General features: G+C 41.4%; 1 protein-coding gene across 2 annotated transcripts in view; it reads right to left on the bottom strand.

Moving 5' to 3' along the window:
* The window catches only part of KITLG (KIT ligand), an 82,907-nt gene extending 66,330 nt beyond the window's left edge, over window positions 1–16,577 (bottom strand). The window contains exon 1 of one of the 2 annotated variants that reach the window (XM_058568693.1): window positions 16,359–16,577. In XM_058568693.1, the coding sequence (XP_058424676.1) occupies window positions 16,359–16,373 (15 nt within the window). In that variant the 5' untranslated portion in view covers window positions 16,374–16,577. The remainder of the gene's footprint in view (window positions 1–16,358) is intronic. The other variant, XM_058568692.1, reaches the window with a different exon arrangement.
* Window positions 16,578–18,372: the final 1,795 nt, after the last annotated feature.

The raw sequence follows: 18,372 nt of genomic DNA, 5'->3' as shown, positions 1-18,372 counted from the left end.
ATCTAGCAAAATTTCTAAAGCAGCCATTCAAAAAAAAAATCATTCCTGGTGATTCTGCACTGGAAACACACGCAGGGAATATGATTTCACTTGGGACACCTTCAGAAGTGATAACATAGGTTAAGCTTTTAAATGCTAATATCATCTCTTCCCAAAGCATGAGTTGATTCTTATCTGTCTGTCATCTCTACTAAAGCAGGGGAAAAAAATGTTCATAGAACTGAATTCTTTTTTATGTCATTCAGACCCATTCCTAGGTTGACTAAAGAAGAAAACCAGCTACCTTTTCTTCAGAGTAACACAGGCATAGTATTGCTGTTCCCCTTCACATGACTTGTTTGCAAAAAACAAAGTTGTATGCTAGACTACTCATGAGCTGACTCAAATGACCCTCTCCACTTGCCCCAAAATAGGCTTTATTATTTTGCATTTTCATGCAAATAAGCATGACTAAGTGACGAGCTCTTTTATTCTGATTTTTCACCATGATATCTAGGGAGTTATACTTAGCATTCTCCATAATACCACTATGTAGGAGAAGACTCCAAATTCAGTAGAGAAAGGAAGATGTACAACAGAAATAAAATAGGAGATTTTACAGTGTATCAGGATGTGAGTACTGGCATCACACTTTTTATTATTATTATTTTTAAAAAGTTTCTGAGTTAACAATCTTCAAAGTAAATGTAAACTATTTTGTGTTCTGAAACTCTTCCTCAAAGAAGACTTGGGAGGATTATCAATTAAGCTTCCTAGTTTAAAAAACAAAAGAGGAATATGGAAAATGTACTTTAAACCCTCAAGTCCTTACTCTAAATAATGCTAGGAAAAAAAAGAGAGGAATTTTCTCCGAGTCAAGAAAGTGGGTGAGTGGGTAACCATCGCAAGATAATCCTTTGGGCTTCTTTTCAAAGCAGCTTCTCTGTTGAATCAAAAGAGGATGGAGGAAAAAATGTAAACAGGCAGACTGCTGGGATGGCAAAGAGAGTCTTCGCCATATGGGAGAGAATGGGGATCTACTTCCTCTGGAAATGAAGAGAGGGCTGTGAGCAGTGTGTTCAGCTAAATGAAATTTAAAAGATATGCCTCAGCTGCTTATGAGTAAGTGCCAAATCTGGACAAATCATTTTGCACATCTACTTCAGTGTTGAATTTTTGTATCTTATCTCTTCTCATTTATGGTCCTTTCTGGAGCCTCTGTTTGCAAATTGAGACAGGAGGTAGACTTTGCTCTTTGTGATATAATTTTAAAACTTGACCATTTTATGGGTTCCAGAAATGTTAAACTTTCAGTTCTACACCCAAAACCAAGAAGCTTACCTGATTTAAAAAACTAAAATAGACCTGTGCTACAAGGTTGCATAACTTTAAAAACTTGAAAACTTGGCATCAAAAGAGTTTTATGAATTTTTTTAAAGTACACAAAATCTATATATTGTTACTTTAGAGCACTGTATTGTAAACGAGTAGTATTATTGCCTTAGGTCACTAAAACGGTGGTTTCTAATCACAAATGAAATTTGAAAACATCTCTTTTTGTTAACCCTTCTCCAACCTTCTTCCTCCACACTTAAATATATCTTTGATCTTAAGTACTGAAACATCACTTTTGCTAAATTCCTTACCCACATTTATCTTATATCTTTAAATATCATTCATTTTATACCATCTAAAACTTCTCATATTGTTACATTTCTGTCTTTCATCACTTTCTAGATAGAGAGTACACACATTAGTATCCAAAACTACACAACACCCTGTCCTTGTCTACTGCACTGGGTAACTATTAACCAGTACAAACTGTGGAAAGAAAATATGAAAGGAAGCATCTTGAACATGGGTGAGCTGGGGAGGAAGAATTCATTTTCTCTATTTGTAAGAGTCTTTTCATTATTAGATATCAAAAAAAAAAAATCTTATCTAGGCAAAAAATGATGACAGCAATACTAGTACCAAGCAAGGGATTAAGAGCAAACAGACCAGGTTTGAAAGACTGACTAGTTCCAAGATGCTGAGCAACTTGCTCAACCTCCCTAAGCCCACATTCCCCTTCTGTAAAACGGAATATTCACACCACCTGCCTCACAGATGGAGAGAATGAGGCGAGATCCAAGTACATAACACACTTAGCTCGGGACCTGGCACATGAAACGAGCATCGGAAGCAGCATTTTCTTCATCACCATCAACAGGATTATGTCATAAAACCTCTTCTGGCTCTTAAACCCTCTATACATCTTGAATTAGCAAGCCCCAACTGGCACTTGCCATTCAACCTATTGTGCTTTATCCTTCAAGGTGGCAAGCAACTTGCCCCACCCTCCTCTTTTTTTAATCCACAGTCTCCACTCTCTTCTACAACCCCAAGCGGCCCATTTATCATTTCTCTCTCCAAACAAAATTATGTTTGAACAATGCTGTATGTTTGTGTGGGTGGTGATATATGCACAGTTACATGTGTTTCCTATTGGCAGCAATGCATAATAGTAATGTTCTCAAGTCCCTCTTATCTTCCAAATCACCCTCCTTGGGGCCAACCCATGTGTCAACAGAGGTCAGCAAGCATAAAATTGATAAATACCCGGATCCATGCTTAGAATGTTGATAAGCATTCAGAATGTTGATAGTCAAAGATTCAGTCAAAGATACCTCTGGTATGATTCATTAAGTCATAGTTTGGTTTAGAAAATCTTTACCACGATTTTGGTGCTATGCCACTAGTGGGGGATACCAGCGTGAGGCAATTCAGCCAGGTAGACAGGTAAGTAAAAAGATGATTTCAGTATAATATTTTCAGTATATGATTTTTTTTAATGCTATAGAAGCACAGGGTAAAATTACTGAACACAGGGGAAGTGGGGGGTGGGGAAGAATGGCAAACAGACATCAGGGACAGCTTCTGGGAGGAGGAACCATCTCAGCTAGACAAGTAGAGGATGAACAGGGCCTTCGGGACCAAGTGCAGTGTGGTGGGTATGTCACTGTACCACTGCATGTCGTTAGGTGACACTGGAATGAAATTTACCACTCAGGGAGGGGAGGAGAAAAGCAACAGCCAAATCACAGAGAACCTTGTGTAGTATGTTGAAGGTTTGGACTTTATCCTGCAGGTAATGCAAAGTCAGAGGAGGATTTTAACCAGGGTAGTTACACGGTCAGACTTCCGTTAATAACTCTAGATTGTGTGCATTAGAGAGAATCTTTAAAATTACAGAATTCACCATTCATTTTGTTGGATAATGAAATGGAGGTCCTCAGAAGGACTAAACCACATGCCAACAGGACACAGCTGAATTCAGGACCTGGATGTTGTCACCAAGTTCTTGTTCTTACTTTCCTGCATTACCCCTCAAATGCCAGGACATAAATTTTCAGGAAAAGATGCAAAACTAAGCCCCTTTGTAATCCGACTTCCTCCTAAGCAACTTATAAAAATAATAAATGCCAATGATTCTGTCTCATTCTCCTTTGGGCCTTAAAAGAATGGGCTTACGCATTTTTTTCTCATTCAATATTTAAGAGAGATTTCACTTCTTGGTTTCACAGTCTTGGTTCAAGTTTCTACGTTAGATCCTACTCTCAAAGAACCCAAAATTACTTCATACATTTCTGGAGTGGTACCTTAATCACTGAGGTTGCGCGAGTCAAAGATTCAGTCAAGAAACCACTAGAAACAGCCTTACGATTATACAATGTTAGAAAATAAGAGCTGTTTTCCATCCTTCACAAGTGCTTTGAACAAGTCAGCACTCCATCAGAAGGAATATAACAGTTTAATGTTCTGTCAAAGAATGGAATGCTTGTTTACCTGAAGTAATGGACTGATAAAAGTAGCTTGCGTCTGTTGTGACTGATACAAAACTTACTTGAAGATTAACCTGGACAATCAAGCCCTTAAACTCTATAAACACAACCACTCACAAGAAAATAAAACCTGAATTCACAAGGAACATATCTCCCAACTGTTGATCCTACACTTACTGAATTCAACACATGCCAAAAAAAGCTTTGAATGCAAAAATCCATTTTGCTTGAAAGCAGCTAGCATTTACCTAGGTTTTCTGGGTATCTGGCACTGTACTAGCCCTTGTCACATATTGGCTCATCTAATCCTCACGACCACCTGAGGAGTTAGATACTCTTATAAGCCTCATTTTACAAATGACAAAATCAGAATGCTAGAAGAATCAAGTGACTCAAGGTCATCCAATTTGAAGAGGTGACTCCAGATCTATGAGTCTCCAAAGCCATTAAAACATATTACACATAAAGTAGTTTGAGGCTTATTTTGGAAGATATTAATAAACACAAAGCTTCATGTATTTAGCAAGTTTGAGTTTTTCATCCCTAAGGTGTAGGAATGATAATATGACCCTAGGCCTGTGAATGGAACAGCACAGTCTACAGAGCACTACTCTATTCATTACCTCTCTTTTTTTTTTTTTTTTTTTTTTTTTTTTTGTGAGGAGATCAGCCCTGAGCTAACATCCGCCAATCCTCCTCTTTTTTTGCTGAGGAAGACGGCCCTGGGCTAACATCGGTGCCTATCTTCCTCCACTTTATATGGGACGCCGCCACAGCATGGCTTACCAAGCAGTACTTCGGTGCGCGCCCGGGATCCGAACCAGCGAACCCCGGGCCGCCGCAGCGGAGCGCGCGCACTTAACCGCTTGCGCCACCGGGCCGGCCCCTCATTACCTCTCTTGACTCTCACAACAACTTGTGAGGTAGCCAAGACGTGTGTCAGCTTCCTTCATTACAAAGGGGAATGCTGACCCCAATCCAGACCCTTTACTCATCTCAGTTCAGGGTTACACAATCCCCATTCCCATAATCACCCATAATCTCGCTCTGCTTTTCAATGACAACAGGTTTTACAATATTATAGCCATCACACAAATGGAGCAAACTGCTGAAGAGAAGACAGTCTGAGGCATACTGATCTGTTTGCTGGCATAATCCAGTCCCTAAAGATGAGAGATTTAATCCAGTCCCTAAAGATAAGAGACTTAATGTGTTAAGTCTGAAAAATATCTTTTATCATAGCACAATTCTGTGAGTGACAATCACAAAGCAGGTAGACCCCAGGCTATTTCTAAGCTTAAAATGTAGGAAAAGGAGGGAAGAAGAAAAGGGAGGGAGGAGAGAGGGAAAAAGGAGGAGGGAGGGAGAGAAGATAGCTACGAAGTATTATTATTCTATTTTACAGAAGAGGAAATTCAGGTTAAGAAAAGATGAAGCTAAGTTAAAAATTTTGCCTACGATCCCTTGGCAAGCTAGAGTCAAGAGCCAGAGGTAAAACCCAGGTGCTTTTGATGTAAAAGCCATGCTCTTTCCATTCTCCCGTGACAAATGGCTATATTTCCGTTGATGCTGAAAATGACTTCTCCTCTCAGAGAGAGAAGAGTAGGAAATCACTCACCAATTCATAGGAAGGACTCGTTATGTTCCCCCAGTTCCAGGTATAGCACAGAGTTTAGGAACGCAGGCTCTGGTTCCAGACCGCCTGGTTCATAAGCCAGCTCCACCACGTGTGAGCTCTGTGACCTCGGGCACACGAGAGAAAGAAGGAACTTTGCTCTAGGTGAACTATCTTGCGATGATGATTACACATATTTAGCTCTCTTTCAGTTCTTGTTAAAGTAGGGGAGGAAAATAAATTATCCAGGACTAAAGTGAATTGGAAGCCTGAGTTACTTGGATAAATTGCCTCAACTTTCGTTTCATTCTGACAGTGGAGACTTTGCAATGAAAGTCACTTTCTTTAAGAAAGGAGTCTCACTACTAAGCTTACCATTTGTTCAATGCTAATGACAATAGTAAATGTTTATTTAGTACTTCCTATGTGCAGGCACTGGACCAAGGACTTTTTGTGGATTATTCCATGCAATCTTCATAACTACCTTTAGAAATGCACTATTGCTCTACCTTTTTGGCAGATGGGGAAACTGAGGCTCAGAGGATTACATGCTTTAGCCAACCAAAGCAGGACAACCAACTGCAGTCCATTTGGTTCATCACACCTCTGTTCTGTTGTCTCCTCACCTGCATTCAGATGACGCCAGGACCTTCCAGCTAAACTTTCATTTCCACTAAACTGCTGATGAGTAAGTTACACAGCGATACTGCTGCTAAGGGTGCTGCAGCAGTCACTCATTTAAAAAATCGTAACATCAATGCAGAAAGTGAATTTTTACTATTAATGCAGTTGGACTGACAAGGAATAACAAAGCAAAGGTCACAACTTCAATGGCTGGTAGTTTTAATACCCAGACATACGCATAGAGACATTATTCTTAAATAGTTTTCTAATATGATCACAGGCATTCAAAATTATCTTCAAAAACAGCATGAAAACAAGGTCAGAGCAAATTGATTAATGTAATCTCTGAAGCAACTTTTTTTCCCAAGAAGTTATTCTGAAATACAGTTTTAAAATATTTTAAAATCTGCCCTCTGCCGACAAAAGTACTATTTTGTATGCAAGACACCAAGGTTTTTGCAGTAATTCTTAATTCCTTAAAGTAAAACGGCAATTTGCAGTCTATAAGGGGCCTCCCTCACAGCAGCCAGATGGGGCAGGCATTTGACGGCTAAGGAGACTGAGGCGGCAGAGGCTGGTGACCAAGCCCAGGCTCCCTGGCTTGTGGGAGCGCTGCTGCTCAGCCAATCATTAACACTCCTGACGAACTAAGTCAGAAGCAACCTGTCCCTCACCCAGAAACTCAGCTTCGCCTACTCTGTCTTCTCCATGTAAGATTAAAAGCCACGATCTCCACACACAATTAAAACAAAGAAAAGCTCAAGCCTTACAGCTTGTATGTGTATGTACGCACACCTAAATAAGGGTGCACTCGATTGCAGTGGTTAAGTGGAATTTAGTCTTTAGAATTAAACAGGCTTGGCTTCAAATCTGAGCTCTTCTACTTCCTTGCATTTTTTTTCTTTTAATCCTGGGCAAGTTTTCTTAATCTCTCTGAACTTTAGTTTCCTTATTTGTCAAGCAAATGATATCAATAATAATATCTACTTTATAACATCTCTGTGCTAGAATCAAATGAGACATACCTGTGCAGTCTTGGTATTGCGCCTCATCCATGGGGAGTAATCCACAGATATTAACTAATCTTATTACTTCCCTATTCAATAAACTGCTCTTTCTCTTCGTGAGCAGCTTGTCTTTTGGCCTATTTTGTATCACTGTTTCCTTTCACAGAAAGGGAAGAAAGGTAAAGAAGATGAAATTGGGGGAAAAATTTGTTTAATTTGCTAAGAGGGCTGATGAGGGTTAAAGAAGGTAGATAATGTATAAATAAGGCAGTTAAGGTATTAATCTCTAAGGATTATTTTAATTCATTTATTCATGTAAGCCCTATAGCCAAAGCCAGGAATTGCTAACAATGAATTTATTTCTTACGGCATGTGGATTTCCTGTAATGTTTCAAGATTCACTATTCCAGCAGAGAAGGAAATAATTATTTACTAAGTGCAAGTCACTGTGCCATTACAATTAATCATCACATCAATACCACTAATAAGTAATTATTTCTGCACCCACTTTAAAGACTGGGGAAGTTAAGTTCAGAGAGAAACACTTACTGAAGGTCATACAGTTAGTAAGTAGCAGAACCAGTACTTCATTTGATCTATCACTTAATCCAATGGTTTCTATTTTCTCACATGGCCTCCAGTTTTGCTTAGTAAATGATTTTGCATATCCACTGAAAATTATTGCTGTAAATGCTGAACAAAGTAGCCTTTCCAATCATCACCAATCCCATTTATGTGTATAATAGATCCAATACAGTAGTTAAAATTTGCCTTCCATTAAAAAAAGAGAAGGCTTCTAAAAAATGTATCCACACCTAACAACCTCATCAGGCATTGATTCATTCCACCAAATTTAATATGTATTTATTGAGCATCTAGTATGAGCCAATTGAATCACGAAATTGATTGCCCAAATTCTATTACTGGCAGCTGTTTTTAATATCTGAATTGCATTTGTTATGATTCAATGTTCCTGTAAACAGAATGTGTATCTTTGAGGTACTGAATAAGCCAAACCAATGCACTGTGGTTGCATCAGCTACATCTCTTTGGGTGTTAACCCTGGCAATAAACACTCGGAGCTGGCAGGGGAAAGACCTTATCTTAGTTTCTTTATCTGTGAAATAGGATTAAAACAATAGTACCTACCTCCCAGGAGAAAAGTTCTATGAATTAATCTTGGAACTGTTCTCTATTAAGTGCCATTTTGGCTTGACCTTATTATCAGGGTGATTTGATTTTATAAAACAATGATGGAAGCTATTTAAAATGGCTACACATTTAAATGTCAAACACTTGACACACTCACTAGGTGCTCCTTATCTTCGGTTTCGCTTTTTGCAGTTTCAGTTACCAGCAGTCAATGAGGTCCAAAAGTATTAAATGGAAAATTCTAGAAATAAACAATTCATAAGTTTTAAATTGCATGCTGTTCTGAGTAGTGTAAGGAAATCTCGAGCCATCCAGCTCCATCTTGCCTGGGATGTGAATCCACGCTGTACATGGTACCTGCCCATTAGTCACTCAGTAGCCAACTCGGTTATCAGATCAACTGTCACAGTATCACAGTGCTTGTGTTCAACTAACCTTCATTTTACTTAATAATGGCCCCAAAGCACAAGAGTAGTGATGCTGGCAATTGGGATATGCCAAAGAGAGCCGTAAAGTGCTTCCTTTAAGTGAAAAGGTGCAAGTTCTCGACTTAAGGAAAAAAATTGTATGCTGAGGTTGCTAAGATATATGGTAACTTTTATTACAGTAAACTGTTATAAGTGTTCCATTTTCTTATTAGTTATTGTTGTTAATCTCTTACTGTGCCTAATTTATAGATTAGACTTTATCATACGTATGTATGTAGAAGAAAAAACACAGTATATCTAGGGTTTGGTACTATCCTGGTTTCAGGTATCTACTGGGGTCTTGGAACGTATCCCCCATGGATAAGGGGGGACTACTGTACTGTGATAATTTATCTTTCTAACAAGCAGAAGAATGACGTGTTAGAGTCAGTCCTCCACCTAACAGAACACATCAGTGACCTCTGGGTAGAGCCGGCTGAATACAGCTTTCTAAAATCGCCAGAGATCCAAACTAAAGCAATCACAGGGGTTTTAATTGGTCATCAAAAATGGAAATCCCTAACGTACTATTTCAGAAGCATTCAATTGCAGGTTTACACAGAACCACAAATAATGATGGTTGACTGCCGAGGTTTCTTTTGCAATCCTTGGGGTTTCTGGATCACATTAGAAGCCATTTTTATACGAAACAACTCTACCCTTCCTCCCTCTCTGCATCTAAAGTTCTGCAGTGAATATAAATTTTAACAGCCATCCATATGGACAATGCATCCCAGGAAGGGGGCAAGGCGTTTATAACACAACCCACTTTTTCTGCAACACCCTTCTCGGAAATCATAATCTGTGTGTTGTCACAAGGCACTTGTCTAGGAGGGCGTTGGGAACGGGACTCCAAGAAAACAGTGGAAAACTCAGCACAAGGGGGTCCCTCACAACAGACAGCAACTACTACTAAATTGTAATTTTTAGAGGCAACCTGGTTTACTAACACTCCAACACTCCAATTTAGACGAAACAAGCCAATTACGAGATGCGATTCAGTCCTGGAGTTTAGTCAAGGCACTTACATGGAAAGGTTGGTTGTTGGCTTCACAGAGATTTTGTGTTGAGGCGAAAGAGAGGCAACAGTTCTAAGCACCCACAGGGCTTTTGTTCAGAAGATGAACTTCTGCTCCTGAAAGGGCAACCGAGTATGTGTATACAAGACAAACACAACACCCCCCCTCCAGGCTGTGCTCTTTCCTCCCAGGTCTGCAGCGGGGCCACATGATACAGTGGAGATGCCCTTTCTACAAAGGTGAAGGAGGCTGAGGCTTGCTTTCTCAAGCCAGCACTGCTGATGGGTTTGCTCTTGCTCTCGTCTTTTACGCCCTTTTGCATGGTCACCCGAGAGTGCAAAGGCATTCTTTGCAAGGCAACTGCTGGATTTTTGAGCTGCAGTCTGTGCAGCCGGAACACAGAAAAGGCACCCTAACTGCCCACATTAAGACCACATTCTAATCAGCAGCACTCAAAGCCCCAGGACAACAGCTACACCTGCCGAGTCAAGTGCCGAATTCTTGCATCCAGATAACCGAAAGATTGCTGCTGCTGCTGCTGACTTAATTGTCTGGATCATCGCCTCAATTCTGAACTTTGTTTTAGCAGGTAGCTCACTAGACTGCCAGTGCTTAGAGGAGAGGAACATTATCATCATTGTCCAGGCTCTATTTTCTGAGGAATCCGTGGTCTCTTGGCTGGAGGATAGGTCCAGCTGATCTTTGAATATTCTTATGTCAACAATGAGAAAAGGACTGTTGCTGCTTCTGACTGCTAAGGAAAACCTGCTTGCTGGCTACTGGGCTTGCCCCAACTCTCAGCTGACGTCAGTCCAAGAAAGAAGCTAAGGAAAGGAGGTAGGCGAGAGGGAGTCCAGAGACGGTACTGGACCAGCAAAAAGCCAGAGCAAGGAGAGGCTCGGCCAAGTGTCACCCACAGGCACTGTCTTTCCCTAAGGCAGAAGGGCTGCTCCCTCTTATTTCATCTTCTGTCTCCAGCTGCACACCCTCTTCTTTACTATCTTCTCAGGATTAACTCCAGGGCAAGATTCAGAGATACTACTTAGACTCAGTGACTCGCCCAAGACTTGCCCAAGACCTCCAAGAATCAGTGACTGTCTATAGAGCCAGAGCCAAGCCTATGACCCATTCCTCTGACTCTCCCCACTAATGCTCTTTCTACTGCACGATCAGACTCTCTCCATTTCCCCTCATTGCACACAGATACTGGAGACTGCAGGGGCAGAAAAGACAAGCAAACACAGGGAGGCATTCATTACCTTTTGTAAGCTTATCTCCTCTGACTGTCTCACCTTGCCTTACGAGTCTTCCTCACTTAACAATTAGAAGAAAGTAAAGATACTCTTCAACTATGGATATTGCTAAAATAGGAAAGTGTTAATACCATTCTCATTATAGGGAAATATCAAGTAGTAGGTAAAATGGCTAAAAGTAGAACAGTCTAAACTTAAATCTCCTTCATTTCTCCCCATTGGCTAGTTCATAATCATAAAACAATGGTTATAATTTGTATTCACACCAAAGCAATGGCTACATAAATCTCAGAACCAAAGGAAACTTAAATGCCATCTGGTTCAAATCTCTATTTTACTAGTATCTTAGAAATAGAGAATTTTAGAACTGGAAGGCATTTAGAAACCACGTAGTCCTACTTTCTCATTTTACAGTTAAGGAAACTGAGGTTCAGCGAGGTTCAGGAAGATACCCTTCCAAATTCATACAACTCAGTATCCATGCTAATAAAAGAACTCCATCCCCTAATATCCAGGTCAACGTGGCAGCCTAGAAAAATAGTAAAATGTAACCAAAAGGACAAAGAGAGCTACATAAAGAACGGTCTTCCTTTAGATGATACACATTGTGATTTTAAAAAAAGAACCACAAGCCTAATTATAAGAAAATCAACCCCCACCACCTCCTTTTCCTGGACAGAAGGAAACAGGTAGAGATGGGATAATGACAGTTCTCTCAAACTTCCAGCCCTGTAACAGTTTTTAGTATGCCCATAATTAAGTGAAAAGGCAAAAACATCTTGCTGCATCTATAAATCAGTAAGGCTACAGTCAATGGTTTCTATGAGACAAAGTCTATACAACCCTGAAAAGAGCACATATTATAAAAGCATCCTGGCATTCCCTCAATTTGTTTCATAAATTGTTCTGACTACACAGGTGACTAACACCAAAAACAGAGTCTCCTGCAGCTGCTCGTGATTCATGTCCCAGAACACAAAGATTAAAAAGATCACTCCTCAGAGATTTATATCCAAATGCATTACCCTGATTTACAAAAGGGAATGTTAGGTAATCAAGAAAAGAAAAAAAAAAAATCTCCCAAACTTGCATAACGAAGGGAAAAAAAAAAGTCACCACATGTTGCCTGGTAAAGACAATAAAGACACTCTGTAGAAATGAATGCCTGGCCTCAAGAGCAAGTACAGGAAACCCAGGGGATAGGAAGCTGACCAAGTCTCTTTCGTCTAAAATCAAATCAAATAAACCCTCGGAATCATACAAGGGGAATTTCAAAAGCACGAGTGTGGAAATATGGAAGTGAATCAGAGATGGTGATATTTCCATTTTTTCTATTTCTATTTTCAATTCTAATTCTCTCATTTTCACTTTTAAAGAAAAACTGTAAACAATTTAATATCTCTCATGCCACATATAGCCTTTGTGTTCACACATTCCTGGTTTGAGGTGTGTTAAATATAGTCCATAAACAGCTATCAGCCTCTAATGGGAAGCCCTGAATCCACAGGTCCAGATTTAAGGAAACTTGGTCTCTGTACTTTGCTGGGAAAACATCATTTACCTGCAATGGCCAGTTTTTCTCTGGTTTCTAAATTAGCCAGCTGGCAATTCTCTTCTCAGGGACATAAATTCAGACTGTAACTATAGTAAGCCACTGTGCTGGGATAAAGACATATATAAAATCTCATTTACTCCCTACCACGACCATGTAAAAAAAATATTTATAACTACTTTATGATCATTGCACAGCTTACAAAATGGAAATCCCAAGAAGTTTAATAACCACTTGCTCAAGGTCATCTGTCTCATCAGTGGTAGAACAGGAATTAGAATCTAAGTCTTCAAAAGCTAGAGCCTAGGATCTCTCCACCGCTATCTTAGGTGCTCCTCAGACATGGATGGGGAGGGCACGTGCAGTGGTGAGTTCAATGGACCAGGCAAGAAACCTCCAATATTCAGACTAGCTACTTGGGCACAGATTTTTTTTTTTTTTTCTGTTATTTATGGTGATGGAAAGATTTCAATCACCTTTCATTAAAGAACAAATGTGACTCACAATTTGCTGTCTTCAAATCAGCAGTTACATAAATACAATTTAGCAATTTTAATTGGTTTGGCTCAGGCCTTCAGATTTCCATATGGTTATTTTCCTTGTTTTACGTTAAATAATTGACTTAGCACTCGAGTTTTAAAGTCTTGGCAGAATGTATCAATTAAAAGCTACATAAATTAGAGTTAGTCAAAGCACACATTCCAAATGGAGTGATTTTTAAGGACAAGATTAAAAAATGCTCTTTTCATAAATGTTAATGTTTTTTCCAATAAACTCACATCATACCCAGGTGACAAATTTCATATAGACAAAAGAGGGATATTTTCTTTGGAATAACAAAAACTAACAAGCATTCTATTTGCTTCTCCTCTGAGAACTAATGTGTGCCTCAAATGGCCTTTTCTACAGTTTGCAAGATGAATTTTTCCTTAGTATTTCTAAAACTGACAGCAGTCATGAAAACTCTCAAAAATCACCTCAAAACTAAAATGTAACTATATCAATAAAAACGGCGCCAGGCCCATTAAACTGATAGCATTTTTCTAACCGGTCTTGCAAAATGTGCTGCCCAATTGTTATTTAATATACCAATATATCAGAGGATTATGTTGGAAAAAATGATTATACATTGAAATAGTTGTTCTTTCTAAGCCAGAGCCACATTTCCCCTGAGAAACTGTAAAACCACAAAATATGAATAAAACACAATCAGAAATCTGAAAAATGCAAAACGCATTCATTTCTACAGACTTGTGATTAAGTTTATTGTTACAATTGCTCCTCCTGACTATTGCCCGTGTGATTATTTTCCAAATACTGAAGTCCATCACACGTGCTAAATGAATGAAAGAATCATTTATCAAACCTCAAGTGGTTGTTGCTGGAATTTCCAAACTGACTGAAAGGCCAGAATGTCTAATGTCCCCTTGATTCTTGGAGAGCTGCATAATTCAAGTGAAAGTTTATTAGCATCATTAAATTCTCATTTTATATTTTGGGTAATTCGAGAGTACAGAACCACTTGCCTTATAATAGAAGGCTGGTATTGATGTCATCTTTATAAATGACTATTTAAACTACTGAATATCAATAGATATTCCACCCTGGCAAAGATAACATTAGATTCGGTAGAACAGTTGATCTTACTTAGTGTCTGATTTTCTTATGCTACACTCCATCCATACAGAGGTGGACAGATAATTTCTTTGTAACTTTTGGATTAGGAAATTTAACAACATGAAGGAGGATCTAATCCCCCTCCCCAAATCCACGGATTGTTTTATTGATTTCATGCTATTTCCAGTGTCCCCTTTTTCAGTGGCAAGAATGTGGAATTGCTAGAAGTATCCTTAAAGGAAACCTTGAAGGTCATTAGATCCCAGGCAATGAATGCCTTCATTCAACAACGGCACTGCCCTCCTTTGCCTGCAAGCCCTTTAACATCAGCAAGGTCTCCCAAAGGGCTTGCACTTTAACTTAGTCCCAACAGGTCACATTTCTAAAATACTTAGCTGTTTCAAATGTCCCTGGTGGGCAGCACCGAGTCACTAATGCCACAGCGTTTCAGGCTAGATCGACCTCTGTCTAGCTGTCAATGAAATTATTCCATGTAATCCGATTTACACAGCCATTTAATCAAAGTGAGAAAGGAGATTAAAGAGCTCACATTTGTTTTGCAAAGCAAGGGTGCAAGGATCATCCCTCCTACTGACTCTGAAAGTGACTTGAGAGTACATCTCCCCACTTTGGAGTGTTGGTCATTAACCTGATCTGTCTCCTGTGTTGGCTTGTTTAAATAGGAAGGTTTACGCTTTTTCTGAACTAGGAGGCAGCGGTTTCTCCACCAAGATCTCGACCATTCACCTGAGCTGATGCTACTAGAACAAGGAATTTGTTCCCTGCCCTTGCTTACTATTCCACAAAGCAGAAAGCTTGTATAAATCAAGCAATTACATCAAGATTTTTCTTTTGTTGCCAGAGTCTTTAACATTTGCATTTCAGCAGCACACTGTGGTGATCCCAGGTGTGGCGTTCAATGCTTTGCCAATAAACTAACCTGCCTGCATGAGAGGAATCTGCGCTCCGCTCGTCTACGTCTTAGGCTGCTGCCCGAGAGACTACACAAACCTCCTTTCTCCCAGGCAATGTCCCTTCCCCCTGCCCTTTTCCACACCGGTGCAACACGCTCGATTCTTTCTACTTCCTTCTGAATGTGTACATTTCCCAGGCCTAGACATCTACTTAAAATATGATACGAAGCATATCATTTAATAGAGACTTTTCAGCACATGATGCCTTCATTCTAAACGCATGATTTGTACAAACTCCCAATTTCCCCACCACTTCCACCCCTTCCACACGTTTCAGGAATTGCAATCTCCGATAGAACCTCTGGGGGGTGAAAGGGCAGCCTTACCCAACACACGGCAGATACACAGAAAAACTCCTAACGGGAGAAGCGAGAAGAGGTAAGAACTGCCGTGGTGAAAAGAACTGCCGTGGTGAAAAGAACTACGGATGGAAGTACCGTGGCGGCTCTTTCTGAAGGATTACGCCAGATATTTGCTTCAAGCAAAAAAAATTTAATTGTACCCCGGGGCGGTGCTTTACCCACAGTGTTTATGTAGAATGCGCAATTGAGCAGCATTGGGAATTATCGCAATAACTATCATTAGAGGTGCCCATTAAAAAAAAAAAAAACAAACTTTTTCTCTTCTGTAAAGGAAGTGGGCGCAACGTGAAGGTATTACCCTGTCCAGAGGTCTCTGGGGACCTCACCCAGAGCCGCAAACCTGGCAAACGCCGCGGGAGCCAAGTTTCCCGGGCTGGCCAGGGAGGTTCTCCGCCCCGCGGAACGCTGCCGCTAAGGAACTCGGGGTTGGCTTCGCTCCCAGGGCTGCACCCGCGTCCCTACGAGCCCGGCGCCCGCCTGGGGGCTGCACAAAAATCTGGGGGCGAGGGTGGCGCGCAGGGGGCTGTCTTGTAATCTCCTGGAATCCACGGGAAAATGTCTCCCGTGCAAAGACATGCCTTCCTGTGATAACTTCAACTCCACGGTCAAAGAGCAGATCCTTCCATCTTACAGGAACTGCGGTGCCCGACTGACAGCTCCAAACTTAACGGACGCGGCTCCAAACTTGACACCCGCTCCCACTCATCACTCCCACTCCTTCTCTCTCGGGCTCACCGGGGCCGGGCGGCTCGGGCTCGCTTGCCACGCCCGCCTCCCCCGCACCCTCTTGGCTCGCCAGGCAGGCACAGCCCTGCATGCCCCGGCAGCGGGCGGCGGGACGCGCCAGCTTCTCCCGGGCCCCGGGCGCGATTTTCTTGGAGAACCGGCGAGCTCCCAGGCGCGCCCTACTCACTTGTGTCTTCTTCATAAGGAAAGGCAGCGCTGTGATCCAGCCCAGGCAGCGGTGTGGCGACGGCGTTTAGCTGTTCTGGAGCTCCAGCATATTGCACGAGCAGCGGCTGCAGATAGTCCACGCATTGGGTAGACAGAGCGCAGCGCCCTCTCCACGGCCCGTGTCTCCCGCGGCGCTCCCAGTCCCGGCGCGAGGCGGCGAGTGAAGCCCGGGCCGGCGCGCCGCCAGCACCTTTATATAGCTCCCTCCCGCCTGCTCCGGACACGCCTCCTTCCCTTCCAGAGCCCCGGGGAAGCGAGATGGGGCCGGGGCGCGGGGGGGAGACCCGGGAGGGCGGCCAGAGCACCGTGCACGCCCCAGAAGTTGGACAGATCAAGCCCAGCGCGTCCTCTGGCCTGAGGGCCCCAGGCGCGCACCGCCGGGAGACCACGAGGGCGCGGGGCGACGAGGGCGAAGCTTAACAACCTGCAGCCGCTCCTCGCTCTGCGCTCCGAGCACGGCGAGTCCCAGCTCGGCGTCTCCGCTCCGCCGGGGCTCACCTGGCACCGCGCCCTGGCGAAGTCCCGGAGCTCCCTCTTTTACGCCGAGGCAGTGCGGGCAAGGAGTTCACCGTGTGCCTAGCGAAGACTTCACCCCGCCCCGCCTTAGGGAAATGAAAAAGAGCTTAATTAGGCTCTATAGCTAGGCCATCATCTTAACCCCGCCCCCCCCTTTTTTTAACAGTTACTTTAGTGAATGAATATTTCATAAAAGAATTGTTGACTCTCGATTAAGTATTGCCAAGGGAGATGCTATTTTCAGAATGGTTTACTGCTGCTTCTTTAGAAGTTAAAATTGAAAGAGAAGCGATAGATTATTAAATGTGCAGGTCGCCAACACAGCAGGCTGTTTTTTTAAAAGTCTTCTTTATTTTATTTATTTACTTATTTATTTTTTGGTGAGGAAGATTAGCCCTGAGCCAACATCGGTTGCCAACCCTTTTTGCTGAGGACAGTCGGCCCTGGGCTAACATCCGTGCCCATCTTCCTCTGTTTTATATGTAGGACACCTGCCACAGCATGGCTTGATGAGCAGTGCGTATGTCCACGCCTGGGATGCGAACCTGCGAAGTACCGACCAGGGAAGCGGAGCACGGAAACTTAACCACTATATTACCTGGCGTTCCCTCACAGCAGGGGTTTTGGAAGCTGTACTTTTTTGTTAGAGAAGTTTTTAAAATCGGAAAGATAATACAGTAACAAAAATAATAGCTAACACTGTGATGCACTTAATTACATACCAGAGGCTAAGGACTTGTCATAGATTATCTTATTAAATCTTTCCACAAATCTATTGTATAGATCCAATCATTTTTATTTCCATTTTATAAATGATGAAATAGAGGCTTAGACAGGTTAATTTTCCCAAACCACAGCCAGTAAATGACAGAGATTACTTTGAATCCAGAGCCCTGGCTATACAGCCTTTAAAAAAAATACTTAAAACAAATATTTTATTGACTCTCCAAAACCCTTCTATATTTGTTCTTATAACTGGAGATTATTAAAAAGCATTTTATTAAATTTTTAAAAGAAAATGTTAACTAGACATTAGCATCAATAATCTTTTGCAACAAGAATAATGTATAAATTTAGGAATTATGTTTTTTAATGAGTAGGATTCCAAATTGGCCTTAATTAGTTCAGTCAGTGTGCTTTTGTTAAAAGTGAATATGTCAAACCTATAACCACGAGAGAACAAGAAACTAGGTAAAATTTGAAGCTATGTTAGTTTTCTATTTCTGCTATAACAAATAATCACAAACTTGATGGCTTAAAACAACACAAATTTATTATCTTACAGTTTGGAGGTCAGAAGTCCAAGATGGATCTCATTAGGCTAAATGTCGGCAAAGCTGTGTTCCTTAGGGAAGCTCTAGAGAAGAATTGCCTTCCTCGCCTTTTCCAGCTTCTAGAAGCTGTCCACATTCTTTGGTTCTTAGCTTCCTTCATCTTCAAAGTCAGTAATGGTGACT

This window comes from Diceros bicornis, chromosome 25, assembly GCF_020826845.1.
Source record: "Diceros bicornis minor isolate mBicDic1 chromosome 25, mDicBic1.mat.cur, whole genome shotgun sequence".
Classification (NCBI taxonomy): Eukaryota; Metazoa; Chordata; class Mammalia; order Perissodactyla; family Rhinocerotidae; genus Diceros; species Diceros bicornis.
Note: the sequence above shows the minus strand (reverse complement) of the source record. Positions and strands in the feature narration are given on the sequence as shown.